At 47.6% G+C, this 27,309-nt stretch overlaps 2 protein-coding genes across 2 annotated transcripts in view; one reads left to right on the top strand and one right to left on the bottom strand.

Annotated features, from left to right (window-relative positions):
• The window catches only part of LOC119462290 (uncharacterized), a 65,535-nt gene that overhangs the window by 8,194 nt on the left and 30,032 nt on the right, over window positions 1–27,309 (bottom strand). The gene's annotated exons all lie outside the window — the stretch shown is intronic.
• On the top strand, window positions 1,766–25,880 carry LOC119461588 (neprilysin). The gene is made up of 7 exons (XM_037722940.2): window positions 1,766–3,593; window positions 6,806–7,144; window positions 9,049–9,339; window positions 12,311–12,525; window positions 16,333–16,525; window positions 21,631–21,909; window positions 25,580–25,880. The coding sequence occupies exons 1-7, from the start codon at window positions 1,887–1,889 to the stop codon at window positions 25,838–25,840; spliced, it is 3,285 nt and encodes a 1,094-aa protein (XP_037578868.1). The 5' UTR covers window positions 1,766–1,886; the 3' UTR covers window positions 25,841–25,880.

Genomic DNA, 27,309 nt, shown 5'->3' with positions numbered 1-27,309 from the left:
TGTAAACATCCGCTTCCTAACTGAACTGACAAGCTTGGTGCTACGCGCGCACAGGCAAAAATGAACTTCACTCCATGACCGCAGACAGTCGCTGTCAAAACGCTGGCGTAAGGCGGAGCGACCGCAGCAGCGAACGAATTGCCATTCGTGCTGCCTCTTGCTTTAACGCGAACTAAGCGGCGAGAACACACGGCACGCGAAGGCTTCAGCTCTCGGCACACCTAGACACACCTGTACACCTCGGCACACCTGTACCCATCGCAGATCACTGTCAACACAGGGCCCGCGCGGCTGCGCCATACGTAGCCGCCGCCGGGGGGTAAAGACATGCCGCTGCCCCCCCGCCCCTCCCTCCCTGCTGCCTTGCGCCTGGTGGCAGAGGTAGAGGTTACTGAGTTCCTTGGAGTTACTGGCACATACCCACTCTGGGGATTGGCCAAGAACCGGGTAGTTTGAAATAAGAATGAGAAAGGAGATGTATAAAATAATGCAAACATAAATGTGGGAATATATACGCATCTGAGAATGAATAATTAGAATATATCAATGACTTGAATAGAATAAAGGAATAAATGATGACTAAAAAAAAAAAGAAGTAGACAGCTAGTCATCAAATTTGTAAAAATATTTCGGTACCCTAAGCCCTGATTTTGTCATCTAAATCTTTCTGACCCTGTAATGTAATTCTGGATGGCATCGACAACCTTCCTGTCGCTGTGCCCAAGGGTAGAGGCTCCTAATGATAGTGAATTTTGAACATTTAATTCTAATCTAAGAAGGCGTAACGGTGTTTCTAGGGTTCTTTTTCGCAATTCAGAATATCTTTGACAGACAATGAGAAAATGATCTAATGTTTCATGTTGTCCACAATAGGGACAGTTAAGTGAGGGAACCAGACCAGCTCTGTGTAGGTAAAAATTTAAAAATGGAATTCTGCAGCGTAGGCTAGTGATTGCGACTTCAAGTGATCGCGTTTGACAGAGTTTGCTGTTCCAATAATGCGACAAGTGCTGAAAATCCGAGGAGTTTTTAAAGAAGGGGCTTGAAATTCACGCAGCATAATTTTTCTCCGAAATCTAGCCGCTATGATGAAAGCTGAAATTGGTAGAATATGAACTACCGGGCCATTCAGGGACGCTTTCACCAACGAATCTGCCATTTCGTTTAGAAATGGGCCCTTATGCCCTGGTACCCACACCAATCTTATCAAAGCTAAGTGAGGGGGCACTAACGATCTGAAAGCTCGCAAAACCGGAGAATGATCGGAAGCTGGAAGACAGCGTGCTTCCTCCCCGCTTCAATTCTTCTCTGCTTACCTTTGCACGCTTTCTCTCGCACCTACAGGATGTGGCACGGGGCCGCGATGTTATCGCACTTGGACTTTACACGGAACATTACGGCGACAGCAGAAATGCGCCTGGAGTGTCCATATAATCGCTATGGCAATAAAAGAAAAAAAAATCAGCAGCACTTGGCGAGTATATCATGATGAAAATTAAGAAAACATTAATATTAATTATTACAGCACCACCAATAAGAAAAATCTGGCCGAAAATAGGCACCTCAGGTTTGTATCTGTTTCTTATTGAAGGAGGTAGGGGGGAGGTCTTCAAATTGCACATAGAAAAGAACAATTCAGATTACAGATTACTCGACGAACGATTGCAATAGGCACGCAAGCCACTAAGTGCCGAATGTCACAAACATTATCATCCGAGACGTAGCAAAAGGGCAGTGAAAAGAAGAGAAGGAAGAGGAGGGGGAGTGTGCTCGCCTTGCGACCATGCAAGCGCCGCCGTGAGTGCCACCTTCTTTATCACCCAAAAAGGCGCCCGGAGCAGTGCCGCGGGCTCGTCTCGGCCCCGTGGCGAGCCTAGCTCGCTCCGATGCTCAGGTGGGTCCGAAATGACTACAGCCGGCACAATCCCGCGCCGCCTGCCGAGGTCACGACGAGCTCCGAGGCAAGCCACTCGAGCCGTACGCCCTCCACGCCACCGCCGCAGCAGCAGCAACGCCGCGAACGACACCGGCGCGTCTCGCGACGCTCGTCGACCACCGAAGAAGGCGTGTCGCGCGACGACTCCTCCAACTTGGTGACGAAGGCGCACAAGCTCGAGTACATCCGAAACATCATCGGCGGTGGCGAAGGAAGGACGCCCTTTTGGCCGTACGCCAGCGGCGCCGGCTATGCCTATGGGACGCCAACTCAGTACGGATCCGGCGGCGCTGCCCAGAGCGTCGTCACGGGCGAGTTCTCGGCGCAAACGTCTTCGGACGCCGGTACGACACCCCGCTATGCGGACGAGGAAGATGTCAGCCGCAACACTACTGCTGCCGACTGGGAAGACAGTGAAATGGCGGCGCAGAAGAGTGACAGCGTCGCCGACACCATCGTGGGCAGCTATCCGGAGTCCGGTTTCGACAGCGTCGGGGGAAGCGAACTGGAGAGCGACCCCGGCAGTCACTACGGCGGCGACTCCGCGAAGGGGAAGTCGTCGACGTCCGGTCGAAGGCATTCCTTCGCCGCTGTGTTTCTCTTCGTCGGCAGCACGTTCGCAGTTGCGGTGGCGTTTGGACTGGCCGCTTTCTTCTACTCGTCCTCGGAGTTGTCGCACAGGTCTTCCACTGAAGGAAGAGACATCGGCTCGTACGAAGGTGGCGAAGAGCCTGTCGTGTTCCACGCGGCCGGGAACGTCCCGGCGAGGAAAAAGAAAACCACACCTGCTGACGAGGCCGCCGCTGCTGCAGCCCAGCGTCCGTCCAACGTGTTCCTAAAGAACGCACACAGTGGAGGCGCTGGCTTGGAAGAGCACATGGCTCCGCCCGTGTTCGGCGACGAGGAGACGAGCAAGCCGTCGACAGAGAAGCCGCGACGCCGTAAGAAGATCGCCGTATGGGAGGGCAAGAGAATCTACAATTCCGGTGGGAACGGTCAGAATGCGAGCACAGCGAATCCAGTGGCCACAGCTCCACGCGAAACACAAGCGCGTAACGTTGTCCCTTCGAGCACGAAGGGGATCCCGGCTCAGGCGACTGCAAGCCGCAGTGGCAACGAAGATTCCAAGGCGGTGAGCACCAGGAAGGTTGCGCGTAGGACCGCTCGGCGTGCTATCGTGACGACAGCGAAGCGTCGCACTCGCGCCGTTGTGACGTTGGGAGGCCCGAACAGGCGCTTTTGCGAGACCAAGGTGTGTGAGAGAGAATCGGTGTACCTCACCAGCTACCTGGATTGGAGTGTGTCACCGTGCGACGATTTCTACAGCTTCGTCTGCAACCACTGGAAGAACCTGCACCCCGAGGTGGGCTCGTCGGTCGACTCGCTGCTCGTTCAGAAGGTCGAAGAGGACATCTACAACGCGATGACATCGCAGAACAGGGCAAACAACAGGCTCATCAAGGTTCAGTCCCTCATCAGTGCATGCGTGCACAAGCCTTTCACCGAGAGCCACAAAACCGCTCTCGTGGACTTCATGGGCGATCTGGGTCTGCGTGGGTGGCCTTTCCAGCGCGACACCAAGACGCTCATCGACGTATGGAAAAGCACCAGTCTCCTTCTCCGCAACCTCGGCCTCGCTGTTCTTGTTTCGGTTAAGGTGAGATTACACGGCCTCAAGTATATCTTTACTATACGAAGCTGGAAAAATGGCATAGTTAGCTTGACAATATAAACGGGAATCTCACAAACAAGTTTTGAAGGAACAATTGACTGTGAATGTCAATGTAAGCCAATAGCCGAACGCTTGCTAAAGCTGTTCGTTTTAATAACGTAAGGCTGCGTACGACGACATATATTGATGCTGAGAGAATATTAAGGTAACGTTTATTGTAGTAATTTCGGAAGAGAACAGAAGTGTTACCCAGCACATCTCTAGCGGTAGTACAGGTGAACATCACGTGCATCTCAAATAGCTATGAAAGTTTGCGTTCGGCAATGAGTGAGCCTCGCAACGCCAGGGTGTGTGCGCTTTGCGTTGGCGCCCGTTTGTTCCTACCTGCGACCGTTAACCACCGACCACGAAAATGGCCTGAAAGATCCAAGAAGAGCTATTTTCATTAAAATAGAATTTAGTATAGACAAAACACCAACGGAAATTTTGGAAGTGATACACCAGCGCTCATAGAGGCCGTCCACAGGATACAGGAGCTGAAACACAGTGCGTTGCGAATATAGGATCTACCGGCTAAGAACTATATGCGACAACCGGTGGAACGTGTGCGTAGCCGCATATCAAGCAGGTCGTGTTAATGCTATCTGCGGTAAATATTTGGTGCAAACGCTCGCGAAACGTGTACAATGGATGCTTGTGGCAATTACAGAATTTCCTGCAAGAAATACAGTTAACGAGCAGTGCACCTGCCTGCCAGCGGAATTGCCAACTGTCCGCGCTATACCTTGTGGTCAATGTAATCAATCCTTTGAAGCTGTATATCCATAGTCTGCATTTACTATGTACGTTGCTCAATCATATTTATGGAATCGCATGCCATATCATCCAGCCGAAGTGTAGCGAAGTCTTCCCATCTTGGTGCTTAGATTTTTGACAAAACTAATGCTAATCCATATTACCCATTGCTGCAGGTGGCAGCACGTGACAATGTTCAACTTGATTCACGCGTTTCACTATATCCATGCTACAGGCATTAGTATGTTTCAAGGCGAAGTGTTCGTATACCCTCCAACGAACAACGCTCCAACCCGCCGTGGTAGTTCAGTGGTTGTGGTGTTGGGCTGCTGAGGACGAAGTCGTGGGATCGAATCCTGGCCACGGCGGCCGCATTTCGATGCGGGCGAAATGCAGAAAACACCCGTGTACTTAGATTTAGGTGCACGTAAAGAACCCCCGGGTGGTCGAAATTAATCCGGAGTCCCCCAGTACGGCGTGCCTCATAATAGGATGTGGTTTTGGCACGAAAAAAACCATAATTTTTTTAACCTTAAGCCCACACATTGCGGTGGCTAGTGACTGTTAGAACGACAGCTTGCTTTAGCTGTTTTGGGCACTTTGGATGGTTGGACAACCTCGAACAATAAAAAGTGGCGCATACACAGAGACCCAAGTTGTCCACTAGCCCGAGGCGCTAGGTGGGCGTTGGCTGCTGCCGTGCCGAAAACATGGTCCCCTGGATATGTGCCCTAACAGCTTGCTGCTGGCTACCTGTCTGGCCCAGTAGACAACTTAGGATCACTAGGTATGCGTCACGGGGTCACTGGGTTCGAACATGCAACTTCGGCACTGCGTAATTGATATTGGTACGCGCCCATTCTTGGCCAATTAACCAGAATGAATGTAAAAATGTAACACAAGGGATATGTAGCCTTACATATTTTATAGCGATAGCGTCCCATGCGCAACGCACACATTCGCGTTGAGCCCGTCCGCTTGATGGATAGCCATTGTAATAAAGTTGCAGCCAAGATTCTAGGGATAGTGGGAGTCGCTACGGAGTTTCACTTGCAGTGCAGTCATTAGAAGATGTATAGTGTCGTGGTATCATTTGGCTTTGTGGGCTGGCAGTGAGATTGCCACTTCGTGTGTCTGCTGATGTGCCCATAATGTTCCGTCATTCAAGGATTGCATGGGGATGTAGACATGATAGCAATCGGTGACTTATTAGCGAAGGCAGTCGGCCAGTGTCAAAAAGCGCTAACGTACAGAAAGCTTCGTGAATTCGGCCCCTGATAATCTAAGTAGGCGAACAGTTTCCTGACACCGCTGATTTATCCTTGCAATATTGTGGATCACTGAAATGCTTCCGTAAAACCAGAAATAATATGAAGATGGCACGCTTAAGGCTTTGATGGTGTCTTGATGATTACAGCAAAGTGTAGTGTTGTGTAGTGCAGTCAGATCAGTCAAGGCGAATATTTCTCATGGACCAATAAAAGATTTCATTATTTATCTTGAAGGGTTCCTTTGGTTGTGCTATAAATTTGAGCAAATTGCAGAAACTTCCACTGCACTGCTTGTGTTTTTTTTTGGCATACTGCGGAATATGCCCAACGCCTCTCTATACCTGCTGCGAGGCGAACATTGAGAATGATTCAAACCGGACGCGAAAAGGAACGCTATCGCCCTCGCTACCCGGCGAAGAACCATCGGACGCTCTTATGGCAACCGTAGAGGAACCCCGCAGAGGCCCATCAGAGGGACCCATCGCAGCCTCTCCTGTAGCTACGCGGCCAGCCCGCCACACACAAACGGTAATTCCCGAGGCCACGTGCATTCCGCCAGATACGGAAAAACCTCATCCAGCTCCCAAAGAAACCTACTTTATTTACAATTCTGGATGTGTACATTTTCCGACAAGTGCATTACGATACATGCCAGTAAGCTAAAGGAGTCTTAATGACGGTTTGTCGGAGCGCCACCGGATAGGTGCGCGCCCTGTTGTTGCGTTTAAATTTTACAAAGAATATTGCAGTGTTCGACGATTGGACGTTTCAGGACCATTGTCAGAGCTCTTAATAAAAATGAGCTCTCACGGCATACGCCATACATGAGCCGCGAAAAGTCTAATGTTGGACTTGGACGCAAGGAGATCCTTTGATCTCTGACATCGAAGCCATTGCTGGAAGTTATCTTTGGGTAGGTCATTTCATGACCCTCATTTTATTAACCCCTACACGTCCCCATTTTTGAAACCCATCGTACTTCTCAATGGAGAGTATTCCCCTCTCATTTGGTACCAGTAGAGTAAGGTTAGAGGGTCTCGCCTGTGACGGCTTCGGAGCACCGGAGAATCACGCTATTAGTTCAATTCTCAGCCATGTTTGCACGCCGATGTTCTACACGCAACGCGCTAGGTGGAGCCTGACCCGGAGAACGACGAGCGGTACATTATCGCGCTTGGCGACCCGGACGTGCTCATCGGCCAGTACGGAAGCCAGGAGAGCGCGCTGCCCGAGTGGTACGCCATGGCCGTTACCAGTTGCTTCAAGGTGTTCACCAGCGGCAAATACGTGGACATCGCGCGCCGGGTGCGCGAGTTCTCCGCTCGACTGGCAGAAGCCACTACTGACCGTGGAAGCGAGGCGTTTGCCGCAAACCGCTTCAAGCTGGTGCAGCTAAAGCACCACGCAAACCTCATCCAGCTGCTCACCTTCCTGTTCAGCAACATCACCGTCGTTCACAGTCGCATGAAGGTAATCTTTTTTGTTGTTCGGGCGGGGTGGGGGACCTGATATTTTTTTATTCATTTACATTTCACCCGGAATTTCTATGGAACCAAATTTTCTTTTTGCCTTTTGCCTCAAATAGAGTAGCTCAATAAAATCTCACTAAAGTGATAGTGCACTTGTCTCTGTTCGTGTCATATACTAAATATGACTGTGGTGTTCGGCATGGATACGCTCTGTTCTTTTTCGGCAAACCGGTTCCCTCTCTTACGCTAAGAATGTAAAGAATGCTCAGAAATTGATCATTTGCGTTTGTAGCAGACCTGTTGGAAACCAGAACTGTAATTTTGGCGACTATTTGGGTGAAGAGTATGAGGTGCCAACGTCAAACACATCGGCTGTAAAGAAAAGTCATAGTTTAACACGACAGGTGAAGCACTGATAGCGATTGCGAATCATTAGACAACTACACGAACCAAGGTTGATATTTTAGTGGCCGTGTAAATTGCGATACACATTCGCTTGCCAATTACGTTAACAAGCGTGGTGTTACGCCCACACTGGTGAACATGAAAATATCCACTCGATAGCCGCGAACACTCGCTGTCACGAAGATCGCGTGATGAAAAGCGGTGGCAGCGGCATTTAGCCTTCGTGCTGCTGCCTCACTCTTCAATGCGAACTAAACACGCGAGAACACAGCGCACACGAAGCCATCAGCCATCTCGGCTCTTCTAAACTTTGCACTCACCGCAGATTACCTCCGAGATATGGCGTGCGCTGGACGTGTTCCATAGCGCCATGCGCAGCCACGGCAGGACTAGACGAACAGACAAGCGCTAACCTGACCCCCCCTCCCCCCTGCCTCTCACTCATAGCGCAAGAGAAGTCGGTGGGCATCCTCCCCGTCCCCCTCTCGTGCGCACAAGAGAACACGCCGTGCATCAAGCGACCATCCTTCGCGGCTCACCCTCTCACACTTTCCCTCGCACCTACAGCAAACCGCACACGGCCGCGAGCTTATCGCACTTGCACTTTAGGCGAAACCTCACGACGACGTCGATGCCGACGAAGGAAATTCGTCTGCATTATCGATACCATTGCTACCGGAACGAAAAAGAGGTATTGGTTGGATGGCTTTTCCTCTTTCGTATGTCCTTGGTGTTTCTACACGTCGGACACTTTTGCCGCCGTGCAAGAAATGGAAAGCAACGTTGTGAGAAAACGGAAAGCCTTTCTGCAATCGTGTGTGACACGCAAAAGTTACGAGCCTTAATGTCTCATGTTTGGAGCGCAGCAATGCGCTATCTAATGTGCCGCTGTATAAGCTCTGCGGTCTTCGTCAAATGACTCGTGCTTACCGTGGACCGGCACCTTTCTCTTTGCTACATTGCGTCTGTATGCGTGTGCACGTGTAAGTGGCATAGCCAGTTTTGTACCCTTATTATTAATACTTTATGGGAAGGGGTAACACGAATTGCTACAGCAAGTGCCATGGCGACACGTGCGAGAGGCAACATAGGTGGCCTACCGATAAGTTATGTTCTATTCTTTGAGTTCATTGCGTTTTCAGCAAACCGGATGAAACTTTCACCCTTATGGTATGCCAACATGGCGCCGAAAGACCCATGCCGCTCTAATACAAACTACACTCGACATCGAAGCACTCCGTTATCTCATGCTGCACTGGCATTGAAAAGAAGAGCACCAATGCATTTCTGCAATCAATGTACCCTACAAAAGAAGCTTGCACTGTAGGTTCTAGAGCTGCGAACAGCTCCGACCTGTGAAGGTATCTGGGAGCTCGGAGTCACTTTTGAGCCTACTTCTGCAAATGTAATTGCGCTACGAATGAAACATGGCGAAGCGTGTTCACGGCCTGATCAAACAAACCTGCCCTGGTTCCCATCTTTTTACGTCCTTTTCCGAAGGTTCTGGTGAAGACGGAGAATTACTTCCGTGACCTCCGCAACGTGCTGCACGTGACCAAGGGTGTGGACGTACTCAACTACTTGGGCTTCCGCGCGCTGCTGCACATCTCACCGCTGCTACCGGACCAGGCCCTGGAGATGGCCTCGCTGCAGATGAAGCAGCTGACGGGCCTCCGCCGAATCAACTGGCCCCGGTGGCGCCGCTGCATCCGCATGTTCGAGCGGGTCACGCCCGCGGTCTTCTTGCACGCGTACGCCGACGTGCGCCAGAACGTACCGAACAAGGACAAGGTGAGCAGTTACCCTATTTTGTCTTTGTTCTCTGGTCCTCGTGACTTGAGCTATTCCATGCGAAGCGCCTATTCCGCTCAGGAAAGCCAGCATGTATAGAAGGTGTTTGTTCGTAGTGATAACAGAATTCGGACAGAAGACAGCTGCGGTCTATAGCACAAATATGCTCATTGAACCGAGTAATTTGAAGACATGGACAATACCTGCACAAGAAATCAAAATGATTAATTAAGCATCCGCCGTTTCGCCCCAAAGGCGAAACATCGATCTATTGCGACAGCAAACAAGCAGAGAGCCATATGAAGTAAGGACAGTACTTTTATCGGCCGTATCGACTTGTAAAGACTCACTTGCTAACTAAATTAAGAAGCATAGTGCCAGCACGCACAGCAAACATGAACACCTCACACTCGGTGACCGCGGCCGCGGACACTCGCTGTCAAAACGTTGGCGCGAGGAAAGGCGGCAGCAGAAGCGAGTGAAGTGGCCTTCGTGATGTTGTTTATAGCTTCAACGCAAACTGAGCACCGAGAACTCACAGCACGCAGAAAGCTACGAGCTTCCAACGCTACTATAGACTCTGCCACCGTCGCAGATCGCTCTCTAGATACTGCCGCACGACCACGTGCACCCACCGCATACGCAGTTGCAGCCGGAGTAAAGTGCCCCCGCCCCTCCGTCCCCTCCACCCGATGCCTCGCAACGTTGGGTGCCTCGCGCGTGGCGACAGATGGCGCACTTCCAGCCCGCTTTCCTCCATTTCGCGCGGAGGAGATTGAGCCGCGTCTTCAGCTGCCCTCGCACGCTCTCACTCGCACATACAGCGTATAGGGCGCGCGGCAACGGTTTTCTAGCTCTTGGACTTTATACGGAACCTCACGGCGACGGCTACGACGACGGCGAAGGCAGAAATTCGTCTTGAGTGTCTATGTAATTGTTATCGCAATAAAAAGTCACAGGCCTGCGCGGCACACCCAGCGCAGTCACAGCGTAATCTGGAGGAGCAGCTCCATAGGAGCCCCATATCCGGCAGCACGCGCTAGAGGGGTTCTCGCGGCGAAGTCTCCTTGCGTCGCTTTCACGAGAACGATCTGAACTGTCCGCCCGGCGTCGACGGCGAGCAACGGCTTGTGCTGCTCTCTGCACAACGGTCTGCTGAGCCCGACGTTGCCTGATTGTAGCCGCGCGCGTAGCTCTACGGTTTGCTTCTTCAGTGGCGGTTCGTAGCTTGCGAGGAGGCGCTATATAATGTACCGAAGAGTAAACAGAGGTGTCGACAGTACGCGGCGCACATGTCACATCCCTTGATCCGTGGCACGATACGATGATAACGCTGTGTATGGCTAGTTGGTGTTCATAATGTTAGGTGGTGCAGCGCGAAGAAGGACAATTGGACACGGAAAAGACGAGGGCGAGCGTATGTCCTCGTCTTTTCCGTGTCCATCTGTCCTGCTTCGTGCTGCCCCACTTAACATTAAAAGAAGCGACAGCCCTATATTTAAAAAAAATCGGTCGTTTCAGAACTTAATCAAATAATTACTCGATTACGCTGAGACACCCTTTTGAGAAACTTATGATAATTCCCAGAAATGTCATGAGTATCACTGGGTGCCATCGGAAGTTTTTTACGTCCTGTTTTACAGTTCATATTTCGGAAGATAGGGCTTAGACGACGCACAAGAAGACGAAGGACAAACGATACTAGTAACCACATTAGTTTAATGTTGCTTGCCTAAAGATTTAGAAGTTAGAAAAAAAACACAGAAATACAAAAAAAAAAACGCATGTGGTTACTAGTCAGTGCGTGTCCTTTTCTATATGCATCGTCTAAGCTCTCAACTTTTACCGAGTTCTCAGATGAAAATGCCTATATTCAAGGTTTTCAAGGGTAGCACAAACAATGTCCCTTGCAGCTGAATATAACATCAAGTGGTGCTGTGTTCCAGTGATCCCCAATTAAAAGTGTTTACTATTTGCTGACACAATATTTTGAAGTGTGTTGTAGTCTGTGCTGTTTCACTGAGGAAGTGGGATCGCAACAGTGGTCAGCAACAAATTACCTTACTTCGTTTTTTTTGTCCCTGCTCGCCCTATTGTTAATTCAAAGCAAGTGCACTCTTAGTCGCATTATCAGTTTCTGCTGATTGGAACGGATTCAGCATACTGGCGTAGGAAGGCCGCGCAAACTGTATCTCCATGATTACCAGGTAGCGAGAAAAACATACAGCTCTTACTCAAAGAGATTCTAGCAGCAATTTTTTGTAGTGCGATAGCATCTTTTTGCCCACCACTATCTATGCACTTGACTGAATATGTGTTTCTGAACTCTACTGCGACGCTGCGTCCCTATTGGATAACGCCATATTGCCGTCTGGTGCGCTGACATTGACGATGCTCTGCGATGATTGCCATTATGATGATTCTCAAAATGACGGTGCCCATGTTGATGTTAATAATGATTTCCCCTATCATGTGCTATGATGCCAATGAGAGTGAACGAAACTTTGACATTGATATGTTTGCAAGCAAATGGTCCCGCAAATTCATTAAAGAGGCTCGCGGTATAGATGTGGCCAGCTTAGGCTTAGTACTCAATGTATGGACAGGAAGAATGATTGACCATGGATGTTGATCGGTACTCAAAATGTATTACTGCCAGGCACATTAAGTATTTTAGTACATATTGTCCCTGAATATCTATCACCGGCAGAGAATCCACGTTGCTGTTGTAGCGACTGAGAACGGAATAAGCGTGTATATATGATCATATTCGCGAATGAGTCTTCGGGAAATCCTGCATTAAAATACTCTCCCATACACAGTGACAACGTCACTGACAATGAGAAGGTCAGAGACAATAATACAGGTTAGAATTGCGCTTCGCTACCACGATACTTAATAGTATCCAACTGGTGAAATTGTGAGTGTCGTGGTCCGCATCGCGAACCTTTCGTCTTGGCTGCGCACACAGGTCTGGAGTCTGCTGAACGACATCCAGGCGAGCTTCGTGCTCGCCATCAACAGTGCACCCTGGATGAGCATCGACGACAAGCTCATGCTGCGGGATCGCCTGTCACGCATCAAGATCGAGGTGTTCCACAAATTCGTGGCCAAACGCGGACACAAGCACTCGCCGGCCGAGTTTGTCCCGGACGTGCAGCCTGGAAACGTAATCACTGTCTACAGGCGAGTCGATGTTGGATTTTCGCGTTTGGAAAGAACAGCTCGGTTGTATGAGCGGCCAAAACTGAGTGCCTGGGGCGTTTTAGATGCGAAGCAGCGTATGGTGGGGCCTTTGTCCGTCTGCGTCCCGCGGCGTCCCACACCCCCACAGCGCATGCGCGTCCCCTCCCGCTCTCTCTCCTCTCCTACGCTCCCCCCTTTCTCTCCTCTAGGAATCCGGAGCGGCGCGCACGACAGGTGGTGCGACAGCTGCATATTACGCTAGGGGCGCCACGGTAGTTCCGCGGTATGAAAATGACGGAGCGCGCGCGCCTCATTCTCTCTCCTGTGCAGCGCCGCGATGAACGCTCGGGCCGCTGCCGCGAAACCATCTCCCGCTGCTTCGCATCCACACATGGTTCCCTTTAGCGGGAGATGGAGTAATTTTTTCACGCACACGTGAGTTAAGAAAAAAAAGAATATGGTTATTTCAATTGGTTCCACGCCAAGAGTGAAACGAGAACCACCATTTTAATATACAATCAGCATTGCGGAAGATGCGTAAGCTAGGTGGTCGCCTAGGTTCTCGGAGACACTGAACGTTGTTGGGATAATAACTTATGGTGTGTTTGTACAAGAATCACACACCTGTTTGTTGCGCAACCGGCAGCACGTTCGATAGCGTCCCCAGAAATGCGCTGCTGTCTGGGATAAGCACCGCTGAGACTGACGCACTTATTGCGATGCCTGCGATATGTGGCGACTTTTAGTAAAGAGAATGCAGGTAACGGGAGGCCTGGAAGCAGCGTCACCACGCACGCAGGGTTCAGAGAAAAGTTCGTAACGGCTTACTTGCCAGCGGTGCTATTATGCAATCATGACGTTCGCGAGGTGTGTGACCACCTGGGACCAGATGTATTGAGGTGAATGACCTTTTGCTCATCGAGCTCCCATTCATTCAGCTTCATTCGTACGTCCAAATAGCCAGATCTGGGCATTGTTAGGCTATATATCATCTATGGCACCAATAACCGATCATGCACGTTGTACCACTCGTAGATAAAGGAAACAAAAGGTGATGTGAGAACAGGGAGGTCACAATGGCAGCGGCTGGCAAATGGCGGTTTCGCTCGCTGGAAATGACATCAGATGTATGTGATAAATTAGTGGTGAAATTTTGGGGAGGACAGAGAGGTTAGGGGGCACTTCTCTCCTCAGGTTATCTGCGGGCGTTACCCCTTACGGCGTGAGTTAGCCAGCTGATAATCGACCATCACTCTGTTATGTATCCTGGTTTCTTTAACAAACGTATTTTGATGTACGTTGGCTTCCCTGAATGGAAAGTGTCGCCGAACAACCACGAAGACGTGGTCAAGGACCAAGCACATCATTAGGCGCATAGTGTCACCGCAAATAAGAATTTGGTGTTGAAGATCTGGGTGCTTCGGGAAAGCTTACCTCGCGTAATGGAGGAAGACAGAGGTTAGCTGACTTGAATTGCTTCGTTAGTTGATGCGCATTCAGAAATGACTCCTTCACTAGCTGTTAGTTGTTACAGTTTACGCAGGATGGTTCGAACTCTGAAAATTCGTAACGCGACATTGCATAAAGTTTTCAAACATTCCCTTAGAACTGTAGAGTGCGGGATAGTGCAATCGGAAGTTTCCTTCAATGAAACGCTGCATTTGCCTAGTCAAACCGCTAATACAACACGATGAATGTTGTGAAAGGCGTCTGAAAATTGCGTAATTGCAGTATTTTTTAGAATTATTACGAAAGCAACCTACTCCACCGCAATGGTTTTTCTCAGTTATATCGCAGCTCACCATTCAATCGCCTGTGGATCGCGGCTTTATAACACGGCTCAGTAATAGTTCTTATTTTCACCAATACTTTTACTATTGCAACATGTTTCCCGTGAATCTGTTTTGCTGTGGTAAAGAAAACAAATGTACTACATGCAAATAGCTATACGGATACAAAATAGTATGTTTTTGTTATACAATATTTCAGCAGTTATTAGATAATTGAGCCAGAACTATGGTGTCTTTAGGGCTTCGAATAGCCGCAGTTTTAATAATTTAATGACGATAGCTCATTTATGCGCGGGATTTACATTGACCTATCAAGTAAAAATGTTCATGAAAAAAAATAACGTAAGCAACACGTAAGAGAACGTTAGGACAAAAACGAGCAGAAGACAAACCGGTCATCCTCTTGCTACACAATTATATGTAAAAGTAGTGAAAGTACTTTCAAGATGAATACGCAATGATAGATATAATATGTTACTTATATAAAAAAGTCTTAGTAATAGCTGTCAAATAAGTCTCAGAAAATGAAAAAAGTTGAGAAACAGCTCCAACTGTCCTGGTGAGCATAACTGAAGGAAATAAACTAGAAAATAAGCCCGGAACCTTTCATTGAAAGACAGAAGAAGAACTATCCGAAGACATCAGCAAGACTTTCGAGAACAACATCTATGCGATGCACATAACACTGTCCTCGTCCGCTAGAATATTACGTGCTACGGCCTCCGAAATACACGCAGACAGTTTACCGTTCTCCGAGTCTCTGGGGTGCTCGAAACGTTGCAAGGAATACCAAGCGCGGATATTGCGCAATCGTCAAAATTTTAACGTGTCCGGCACCCAATCGCACCTTACCGCATCTCCATTAGTTCAGATCTAAGGAGCTGTGGTGGTGGGCGCAATTTTTTTCCCGTCCTGTCGCGAAGGTGCAGCTGAGGACCAGAAGGGCCTGACAACTTTGCTATGACGGCTGCCATTATTAGCGTCACAGAAGAAAAGAAAAAAAAACAAGTTTTCAACTCTTAACGCTTGTACTAAAGAAGGGAGATACATTTAGGCAGCATTTAACTCCCACAAACCACGCAATATAATTTACACAGCATCATGACATATGTTAGGGGCGCAGCCAAGTAAAACTGCTCGTATTACGATGAATGGCTGGAAGACGTCTGTGCCTCGGGTAACATACAACAGAGTGCGACATCGACGTGTCTGCAAATCTGCAACCTACGGCAAACTGATTATAATAGCACAAAACATTGCAGTGTAACTGTTGTTATGAAAGAGGCCAAGTAAGAGGTAAACGTAAGACTTCTCCCACCTGCATTAGTACTTTCTGCATACCTCACCAGAACTTTTGTAAGGAACCTTGAGAGTTCCAGTTTTAAGGTCGAGCAATTTCGATAGGCTGATAAGATTCGCGGCTTGTGAGTAATTTTCATCTTGTCGCCTGCCCCCAAAAAGCAATAAGCTCGTATTGGCTACCAAAATGCTGTTCACTAGCACTTCCTAATCATAAACAGCAGCTAGATCAAAAAGCCACGACACAGGAAATTATCCCGAACTTTTGAAAAGAACAATTTTCACAGATGGCTGCATGAGACAGACAAGGAAGCAAGGATACTGCAAAAGTGAGATAAAGATCTAGTGCATAGGTAAGCTATGTGGCCCTCCGATGCATATAGCCCAAGAAATGTGCACAAGGAACACGCATGGTGTACGCGGAATATAGTAACAAAATCTTGCGGACATTTCTGGACGCTATCTGCGTGGACGCTGTATAACCATTTTGTTTTATTCAGAAGATTGTTACGTTCGCATGCGTCAATTTCGAACGTGTGTTCATACCTTCAGGAAATACAGGTGGAAGTTCGTACAGTAAAATATGTATAATATGATGGAGGAGGAAATATCGCCTTGCAGTTTTCACTAATAGCTGGAACTAATTTACTTGAGGTACGTCATAAACGCTTGAGCTCATTGTAAACTTAATGCGCTACCTTTCGGCCACACGCTACAGGACTCTGGCTAGGCAGCTGATGGAGCGACGCCTTACAAGGATCAAGCTGCACCGCGATCCAAAAGTAACCAGGTGGAAGGGCTCGGTCTTCGACACGGTGCCCAAGTTCGACAGGGACTCCGAGAGCATCTTTGTGCCTATGGCCATGTTTGATCCCGCATATATGAACGACCCGGAGTCTATGCTTCTTCAGGTGATGAATTACGCACTGCATCTCCGACCAAGTATTTTGTTGATTACTAGTTTTGAGATGGCATTCGCTTGTGGATAAGCAAGGGCTTTCATTGCGGTTCAGCGACGTCATAAACAGTCGCAGTTTCGCCCGAAAGGTGAAGCACCGACATCGATAGCAAATTAGTTGACAGCTATACGAAGTAAATATATTGGTTTCCTTAGCCGTATAAACTGGCAAACATTCGCTTACTAACTAAATTAACAAGCACGTTGTCACGCGCCCAAAGGTCAATATGAGCACATCTCACTAGATGACCGCGGAAACTCGCTGTCGAAACGCTGCAGTGAGGAAGCGCGGCCGCAGCAGCGAGTGAATTGACCTTTGTGCGGCCTCTCGCTTCAACTCGAACTAAGCGTCGAAAGCACAGAGCATACGAAGCTACCAGCACTCGACACACTTTGTCCACATCGCAGATCGCGTTGAAGACGAGGCCCGCGCGACGACGCACTTTGTCCACACCGCAGATCGCTTATAAGATACGGCGCACACGGAGTAGAACGCCCTCCCCCATCCCTCCCCTAACCCCGGTGCCTCGCGCGCGATGAACGACGGCGCCTTTCCTCCCCGCTGTTCTCCCTTGCGTGCGCGAGATTGAGCCGCCATTGTCGGCGGACCCTTGCTAGCTTTCACTCGCACATACAGCATACGGCGCGCGGCGACGATGTTGTCATGCTTGGACTTTATACGGAACATCACGGCGACGGCGGGAATGCGCCTGAAGAGTTCATATAATTGCTATCACAATAAAACCTCCATCATAATTGTGATGTTATAAGAGAGACATTGGTGTGAAAAATCTGATGTGCAGTGAGGGCTTCCAAAGCAAGGGTTCTAAATGTGTATGCAGTTCAACTTGGCTATACCAAATGGATAGTAGGCTGAACATAGCTCAGTACATAAAGAAGTTTTATAAATACGACTGGGGTATAAATAAATTTTATGAACTTATTGAGTTTGTCATGCAAAATAGAACAAAAGCGAGCGACAGTGCAGAAATGCCCCTGACGACTTGAACGTCGCAGCAGTATGTGTAAGCAATTTCAGCGACCCACTACAGTGTACAAATCTTTCTCGGGTTATGCCTTGTTTCGAGCCCCCAGAAACGAAAAAAAACAATGTGGTTGCAGGCGACTTAATGGAACAGATTGCACACACTGAGACCTTGATATATTGAAGGCAGTTCATTTTAAGGGATTTGTTTTTTTCTGAGCATTGCTAAACAACTTTTTTTTTGTCCTCGATAAAGAGCGTCATTCGCTGTACCTGGATTTGTTATGATCGAGTGTCACTGCATTGTGTTGCTGTGTCGCTATCATTCTCAACGCAAGCCGTTGTGGACCTAGCGGAAGTAGCAAAAATGAATTATTCTCGCGCTAATGTCGCTATAACTGAGACAATGTTCGTGATAATCACAGGCTTATGTCATTACTTTGGTAGTAATGGAGCGTGTGTATGAATAGCTGCGCTAAAAGATGCTCAAGTTCAAGCATAGTAACACTTGTTCCAGAATGTTGTTGGTACGTGGAAACTGTATAGTCGGTGACGAACTAGAAATAAACGGGACACTCTGCAGTTTGGACACTCTGCAGTTATAAATTACGCTGTCCTACTCAGACACGATTTACATAGATGCACCAGCCAATTAGATTCACTTATTACCGCGATGTCAAGCGGTTTCTTGTGTTTAAAAAGGGCTGTTTCCTGCGTACAGATCTGTCAGATTTTATGTTTGAGGCAGATGTCGATGCTTAGCCAAATGTAATATTCCAGCATGAAACAACGAACTTATATTTTCCAATGAGCCTAACATTGACATTAGCCCAAGAAAGGTATTAAGCAGCGAGCGAGCTCCAGTTGGTTCAGCTCTCTTTGAAAGGTCATGGGCAGGTGGAATGTAATTTCTGTGCTCTAGGCGTGTTTGTAATTGTCAGGGTATCACCGTATATTATTATAAATATATGAAACGAAATGTGCGCTTGCACGCACGCACTCACGCAGCACGCACGCACGCCTACCTACACGCACACACACAAATACAAACAACGCGACCTCAAGGTAACGAGCCAACTTTTGGACACTCGGCAGTTATGAATTGCGCATGTCGAAACTAACAGCGCTTAAAAATGAGACTACCCTAGCAGTCTATTGGAGACGAGGATTTTAAACTAGAAAACCGAGTTAACAAAGAGCATAATCGAAACTGGTATCTACGTTTTCGATTACTCCCGCCTTTTATCGCTGCATAGCACGACAGGTGGAGCCATCAACTATGCATTAACCTTAGTAAGATCAAAACATTACTGAATTTAACCTTAGCTCTGCTCTGATGCGCGTACTTAATGGCATACGTGGAGCCAGGCGCGAAGACGTTCGAGGACATCGTGTTTAAAACGATAATAGTCAACTATGGCTAAACAATACAGCGCTCAGCATGAACAACCCTTTCTTAAAAGACAAGTATTACTGAAAATGGGTTCAGCGCTAATAGAAGCTTAGTGTTAACAACTTACTGTTATCCTTAAGAAGTGCATAATCACTACACACTACCTGTAGTACTGCAATAGTACAGAAATCTGGAGGCTTACAAAAACGTTTGACAAATCGAAGATAGGGTCGGCACGGCGCAACGAAAGAATGATAGGCACAACGGTGAGAGACAGCAAGAATGTGATGCGGGTTAGGGAGTAAACTGGTGTAGCCGTTTTATTTAATTGAATTCAGGGGGAAGCAATAGAATTGGGCAAGCCATACAAAGCATGGAGCAGATAACAGGTGATCAAAAAGTCAAATTATGGTGTTTTACGTGCCAAAACCACCATTTGATTATGAGGATGCCGGATTAATTTGGGACCACCTGAGGTTCTCTAACGTGCACCTAAATCTAAAACACGGGTGTTTTCTGCATTTCGCCCCCATCAAAATGCGGCCGCCGTAGCCGAGATTCGATACCGCGACCTCGTGCTTAGCAGCCAAACACCACATCCACTAAGCAACCACGGCGGGTTTATGTTTGTTGCAACAGAATGGTTTCCTAGGGTGGCAGATGAGTAGATGGCAACCAAAAATGAGGCAATTTACCGACGTATAATGGAGCCAGCTAAAGCGATACCTGGGATGATTGAGGATAGCTGGGAGACGCCTCTTTACTGTAGTGAATATAAATTACGCACATGATGATGTTCCTCGCTACTATACTTAAGGTTATGTGCTCGAACAGGCTGCACCCTGATCGAACGAGTTCGAACGGCGAATTGGCACATCAGGACAAGAGAACTGAGCGTAAGGCATTGGACACGTACGCTGTGACGCCAACGCACCAGCACGTGTCACCGCTCAGTGTCTGCTCGTCGCTAATACTTCTGATACGAGTGTTACTTAGTTGTATGGGGAACAATAAGGCTAAATACAATTTAAAGGTACGTAAACGATTGCCGCAGAACTTGCAGTGGAATGAGAACACAAGAGCGCAGCAGCGTTTACAATGTGAACGTTACCAGCTTTTCTATCCTCAATGCTCTTAAGTGTAGAGTATATGAGTGAAAGTCTAGAATGAGCATTTCACATCAAACTTTTCAGACATCTTCGCTGAGCTCGCAGTATATAAAAGCACTGGCAAAGTTATTGCTTGCATGGTTAATGAGACAATAATTCAGGTACTCAGTCCTTTACATTTCTAAAGCATGCCATACAACTGTTCTTTATTAGCAGGCAAACGCAAAGCTTTCACCGCCCGCTGTTGTAGCTCAGTCACTATGGCAGTGCGCTGCCAAGCTCGAGGTCGCGGTTCTTATTCCGGCCGCAGCGTCCGCATTTCGATGGGGGTGAAATTCAAAAGCACTCATGTACTCAGAAAAGCTCAGGTGCATTTTAGAGAGTCCCAGGTGGTCAAAATTAATCCGAAGTCCCCTCACTACGGCGTACCTCATAACCACATCGTGATTTTGGGGTAGAAAAAAAAAACAAGGCCTGAGCACCTTCTTCAGAGTTGTTATGACAGGTCCGTTTGAGAGCACATAACATTTTGGAACCGCACGACGAAATCAAGAAAATATATCTGAGTATGTCAGCTACCCAAGTCACATCAGCTACTTCCCTTCTTTTCAGTGTGTTCGCCTTTTGCACTGCGGCTTTTTTATTTTTTTCGTTGTCACACGGAAGTGGCTCCTTTTACACTAGGTGCCTAAAAGATTTCAGCTGCGTGCCACTTTCGATTCTCATTCTCTTGGAGACAAGAGTCGAGAAAAGAAGTTAATGCATAAAGACAAACAGGAAAAAAACCTACGCTACGTTATCACTTTCGGAGGGAAGCAGAGAAACCAGAAAATCTTGTCAGAATTTTGCCCCAGAAGAACATATGTTGTTCTAAGATGCTTTTCATGTGCATTGTGCATCCGTGTCGAAGTGCCATTGCCACAACAAATCACATGAAAACCTACCAACAAGCCCATTTTGCAACGTACTTTCTGACACACAAATGCTGGGCCCATGTCATTGTGATATTGAGCGGTGATATTGAAGCGCTGTAGCCAGGAAAATATGCAGCTAAATGTAGATAGCGAGCCTTTAGTATGGCCGTGTTTTAAAGCTTGTACTGATTGTATTATATACCGCGTGTTAAAACTGTCTAAGAGGTGTCGTTCCGTGGTTAAGCGAGCGCTGAAGACTTCGAAGGTGTGCGTGGCTCAGACTACCAAATGAGGTGGCTGGCTCAAGCTATGCCGTTCTGCTGCTCAGCATCGAGACACTTGATGCTTGAACTCCAGAACTGGTCGCTTACATCATGCTACAATAGCAACAAGCTCATGGGCGGAAATTTTGGGTACACATTATAAGGCAACCTAGGCACAGTAAAACCGTAGCGGAAACATCATCTATGACCTTCCTAGTTGCTAAATCAATCAATCAATCAATCAATCAATCAATCAATCAATCAATCAATCAATCAATCAATGAGTCAGTCAGTCAGTGAGAGACAGTTGTCTGACTGACAGCATGCTCAGACAAAGCCATGGTTGGTTTACCACGGTCGGTTCCAAACGATCAATGGATACATGCACTTTCAGATTCCGAGAGTGGCCACCAAGGTGATCGGCGCACTGTTCGCCGGCATCCACCACGGAAACTTCCCAGCCGGCAAAATGCACTGGTCGGTGGACACCGAGCTTGGATACCACGACGTGCAGAAGTGCCTGCAGCGACACTACGCGGCCGCCGACGCCAACGCAGCGTCCTCGCTATCTGGTGGCGTCAGGTTGCGCACCGAAAAGACGACGCAGTTTGACGTGCTCGAGAGCCTGTCGCTACTACCGGCCTTCAAGTTGTTTCTCAAGCACGTCAACAAGGTGAGATGCAGATGAGTGTGAGTCCTTTACGGGACTGCGACCCTGCACAGGAACACGCGCTCGCATTGTTCGATAGGGCAATTGGCGGTGCTATGGTGAGGGCGCCACTGGTCTAGTTGCGTTACGGAAGCTTTAGCAGCACTGAACGCGGTTGCAAGTAAGCCCAACCACGAACGTCAAGTTTTGATGGCTTTCTGCAGCCATGTGCAACTTTGTTTTAACAGCGGTAAGCTTGGCAAAGTTTCGGTGTGCAATGCTAAAACTGGTTGAGCGAGGAGGAGCGCGCGGCTCTCGCGAGCATAACACGCGCAGTGCTCTAGGCTCGCGAGAGAGGAGCTTGGACATTGACGTCATAGCTGCGCCGAGCACGTGTTCAGGAGAGTCATGTGACCACGCTAATGAAAGCGTGCGCGCGCCGGCGCCCGGGCATTTCTCCGCTCGACCGAAATTAAAAAAAAAAAGAAATTATGGGGTTTTACGTGCCAAAACCACGATCTGATTATGAGGCACGCCGTAGTGGGGGACTCCGGAAATTTGGACCACCTGGAGTTCTTTAACGTGCACCTAAATCTAAGTACACGGGTGTTTTCGCATTTCGCCCCCACCGAAATGCGGCCGCCGTGGCCGGGATTCGATCCCACGACCTCGTGCGGGATCGTTCACTTCGCTGCTTACTCGCACCGCGAGAGGAAACTTCAAGAAGCCGCCTTGCGTACATTTACTTTTATAAATTAAGAAGTCGCCGCTGTCATAGCCTTTGATGACGCGAAAAGACATTATTATTGATTACAATACAAACGCAGTAGCGAAAAGTGCAAAAAGTCGCAAGAAGTTTGCTAGTTTCAACCAATATTATTTCAAATAAACGTGTTTAATAGAAATGATGGTTCAAAACACAAATGCCAACACCACCCGAAAGCGATGCAAATGCTATGAGCACGCGTTCTGAACAAAAGATTTTCATGGCCCCAAATGACAGGGAAAATGCGGCGATACGCATGCTTCTCGATGGCCATCGCAACGTCAAATTGACGTTTACGAAACAACCCTTCCTGTGACACTCTTCATGGGAAATTCTTTCAGCCAATCAACAACTGACATGCCGGCTATCTTGGAACGCCACCACATATTCGCGAAATTGCAGATGCATTGCACGGGCTTCTGCACGCTATCCGTCCACTTTCTTTTTAAAGCGCTAAAGTCACAATATAGGTGCCAAGGACCACGAAAAAGTATTAGTCGATAAAACTTGCAACTCCACGTCACGTTTCGTCATTCTGACCAAAACGCAAAACTGCCGTTTAACGGCACAAATTTCAAAACACGTGACCTTTGGACAGCCAATGAGACAGCCAAGATGGCGGATAATGGCGGCCGTGCAGCCGCCATGCGTGTCCAGAATAGAGCGTCTGATAGCGTAACCTTGCCTTGATAGCCCAACCATGCCTAGAAAAAGCCAACTTAAGCCACGTTAAGCCTACATCAACTATGGATTTGGCTAACATCAGATAAGGAACGTTGTTCTGCTCCGCTGTTTCTTCAGACTTGGTAGCTAGTTAGTCAAGCTGGTCGCATTTTTTTCTTCGACTCATTAAGTCTCAAGTGAAGAGGAAATTTCAATTCAAAATGTTCTATTTAAGTACATTAAAACGTCTCTCATCTGAACTGGATTAGGTTTGTGGCAAATTAAACAAAATGTTGGAGTCTACTAACTGCATGAAGCACATTTTTATTAAGGTGATCAGTTGTATAGAAAATATTTTTTAATCGCAATATTAAAAGAAAATCTCAAATACCAAATTTACAACTTGGTAACTTAGTAATAAAAATGATATCACATATATTGAAACTCTACCTATTGGGACATCTACCGCGAACCAAGTTGATGCCTTATACATTTATCTTAAATATAGACAGTTTTATCGGTGAGGACAAACGTAGCCTCGAACCAGCGCAACGAGCCACTCTCCACCTCATACTGGTATTTGCGGATCGCTGTTTCCTCCAGCGGCAGCTTGTAATGGTAGCGCTGTCATTGCGAATTAGTGCGATTCTAACGTGTTCCCATCTGTGATTGCTGTGATGTGACATGACTCAAGGTCAACGGGCTACCACTGTACTGTATTCGATTGCAAAAATAACTTTCGGAAGCGAACATGAAGTGCATCTTCAACCGTGGCGCAGTTGCAGACAAACGTCGGCTTAGGATTGCCAGCTGAAGCAGAAAGCACCTGACGCCATCAACTTCCTCGCGTGTATGTTCTGAAGATTTCGTTTCCAGTGAGCGCACGGCGATGAACTCGCCACCCATGATCAAACTGGTATACGAAGTAAAGTTGCGTACTCGAGGCAGTCAGCTATTGCGAATGGACGAAGTCAATTATTTCTTCGTTCACGCGCATTAAAGTTATTCTGTCCAAATGTGTTCTAAGATTATCATTCTTGGCAACCAACGTTCTGATGGAGGTTGACCGAGGACGTATGAAAACAGTACGCGCCGGCTAAGAAAATGAAGGCGTGTATTTTTCTCGTTCTGCAACCAAAGACATGCCTATCGTGTTCCGGCTGCCCCTATAGTACACATGGGCTCCCCCATGCTTCTGAATCTCGCCGGCAAGCTCTCTGGCCGACGCCGCTCATCGCGCACTGTATTACATCACAAACTAAAGTTTCTGTTGCAAAGAGCAGTAGTTCGTTTTTCAGCTTATTCGTGTCGGCGAGGTGCCCTTGCGCAGGCACCATACAAGACCTAAGAGTGCGCATATTCATTCAACTGCGTCGCCTGCATGTCTCTGGTTGATCGCGGCATACTCGCGGCCAATGTCACCAGGCTGTTATATCGAATGCTCCAGGTTAACTGCCCCAAATTATTTTACAGTTCTTTATTTTGTAAAGCTTGATTGTGTAAAGAATGCTCTTGCGCTCTTAAGGTATTGCGTAAGGGTAGATTGGTACGTTATACTCATGAAACACCTAATGTGCATTAGCTTGCGGGAGTGTAGGCTTAACAAAAAAAAGGCACCAGAACGAAAGATGAGTGGCGACACTAACTAGAAATTTCCCGTACAGGCCTTTCCTAGATGTCATTAGGTTTTAACAGATTATTTTAGAGAGTGTTAAATGGTCATCATTGATTAGGTTGATTTCAACGCAACCGACTATTTCGGTTCGCTATTTCTGGAAACTTCTGCGTTGCTCACCCTCTTTTCCTTACCTATCCAACCCCGCGAAAGCGATCGTATCCCGGAAAGTGGTCGACACATGACACCGTCCCTGATCTGGCTGCTCAGTTCAAAAGGGAACTCCGCCTTACACTCGGTTCTCTGAAAATCTGCTTCTTTCATGAAAAAGAGGGAGCGATATTTTGAGTTGATAATACGGCTGCCGAAACTTAAATAATGGTTGTCCTTAATGTCCGTTTAACATGCGCGAAAGTGTCCGTATATGGCAATTTTGCAAAAGAAACCGTGACCGAGAATTGGATACATAAACATAACGTCGTGTGCTTAGCAACCGAAGATAACTTCATTGCTCGGGCCAAAACAAACAAACGAGAAGGTATTCTATTGGTCTTTAAAAACGAAGCACAAGTTCAAAAAAAGAAAAAAAAAAGCCTAACCCTTCATACAGCGCTATTGAGCGAGAAACACGACATCTTGTGCGCCCGCAGGTGAACATCGAAGACTACGGCCTGCTGACCGGCCTGAACACCACCGTGAAACAGCTCTTCTACATACTCTACACCAAGGGGCTGTGCGAGACGACCGATGCAAACAGACGCCGGGAGCAGGCGGAGGAGTCGGTGTTTCGGCCACCGTCGGACCGCGCCAACGGGCCCCTGAGGAACTCGTTCCGGTTCCCCACCTTCTGGGAGTGCGCCAGCGACTCGCCCATGAACCCGAACCAGAAGTGCACCATATGGACCTCGTAGCCATCCACTACATTTGCCAACGCGCCATTAAACGGTCATATCATTCTACGCTGCTCTTGGGTTCACGCGCAGTCACTGTTGTTCTCGGCGTTGTTACGGACCGACGCGTCACGCATCTCGGATTAAACTGTGGATTAAATTTTAAGTATACCGCAGGGCCTTTGGAACACATTAATGTAAGCTAACTTGACGTCAATCGTCTACCGAAGGGTTTCGTGTTTGTCTCTAGTGTTCGTGCATGGGAGGAGTAAATGATGAATTTACTGGCAGGGTCATTAGAGCTTTTAAGTTACTAATAGATCAACATAGTATCGAATTAGGCGAGCTGAGATATTGCGTTTACTCTCAGATTACAAGGTTACAATAGCTAGGACGATTTTTCTTATTTTTAGCACCACAATTAAGGCACTTTGACCACATTATCCCTGCGAATTGTGAGTTTCTTGGCGCTCGTTAAAGCGAACATTTTCGACACGCGCTTGGTCGTATGTTGGTAACACGGTGACGAAAATCGCGTGATCGTTATAGGTCCAGCGCGCGTCTGGTATACCAGACGCCCAACGCGAGGACCAGACTTGCCGTAATGGGCCAAATACTACGCTTCATGCCCTTTGAGCCACTTGAAAGCTTCGTGCAGTATTGATTTGTCCGAAAGCCGTGACTAACGGAAGCGTAGCGTTTTATTTGCGTGAACGAGCCCAGCCCCTCAGATATCTACTCCTTTCTATAGTCGATCCGCCTAACTATGCATCTGCTGTTTACTTAACGTCGCCATAAACTTTATTGCAATCAGTTCTGGTAAATTAATTTACTGCTACGATTGCGAACGTAAGCAAATAAAATATTTTAATGAAATTGTCGAATCTGCGGCATTTGGAGTTATTGAAGTCAACCTTTGCAAAGCAAAAAATGCGTTTTGTGAACAGAATGTGAAGCCTGTTATGGCCATGCACCGTGCTGTGAATCGCCAAGTACAATGTTAACACCGCCGATGTGAAGACAACCGTCGCTCACATCATGGGCACATATCCCATAAGCCGACAGGCAATTTCTGCCGCTTACTTGTAGTTTTTGAACAAGGTGCGTCATAGAAAGTTATTTTTAAGCAACTTCCCTAACTTCGCTGTCGATAAAATTGCATAAATTATTCTTTGAGGTGGCCGGTCACTAAACAAAAGAATTTATTCAGAAAATAAGAATATACGCTCAATCTCGCGACAAGGTCGCTAAAATTGCAAAACTGCACCCACGATCCAAAACAACCAATTTTTTTTTCTGACTTCTTCATAGAAGCCCTCATGCGTTAGAAAGAATGCACTGGTTGCTTTTTTGTACTGATAAATGTTATCGACAACAACACTCAAAAACAGCTGCATTTTATTTAGTTCATTTTAAATAATCTAATCGCTTATTTAAGTTTCCTATGCCTAGAATCCCATATCTTATTGAATCTACATGACGGCTTCCAA

Source organism: Dermacentor silvarum, chromosome 8, assembly GCF_013339745.2.
Source record: "Dermacentor silvarum isolate Dsil-2018 chromosome 8, BIME_Dsil_1.4, whole genome shotgun sequence".
Taxonomy (NCBI): Eukaryota; Metazoa; Arthropoda; class Arachnida; order Ixodida; family Ixodidae; genus Dermacentor; species Dermacentor silvarum.
This window is presented reverse-complemented; position numbering and strand designations above follow the sequence as displayed.

Excerpts from the sequence above, each read along its gene's own strand:
- LOC119461588 (XM_037722940.2), top strand. The coding sequence starts at position 1,887 with ATGCTCAGGTGGGTCCGAAATGACTACAGCCGGCACAATCCCGCGCCG. Across the intron at positions 9,340-12,310 it reads ACGTACCGAACAAGGACAAG|GTCTGGAGTCTGCTGAACGA; the intron begins GTGAGCAGTTAC and ends CTGCGCACACAG. Across the intron at positions 21,910-25,579 it reads TTCTCAAGCACGTCAACAAG|GTGAACATCGAAGACTACGG; the intron begins GTGAGATGCAGA and ends GTGCGCCCGCAG.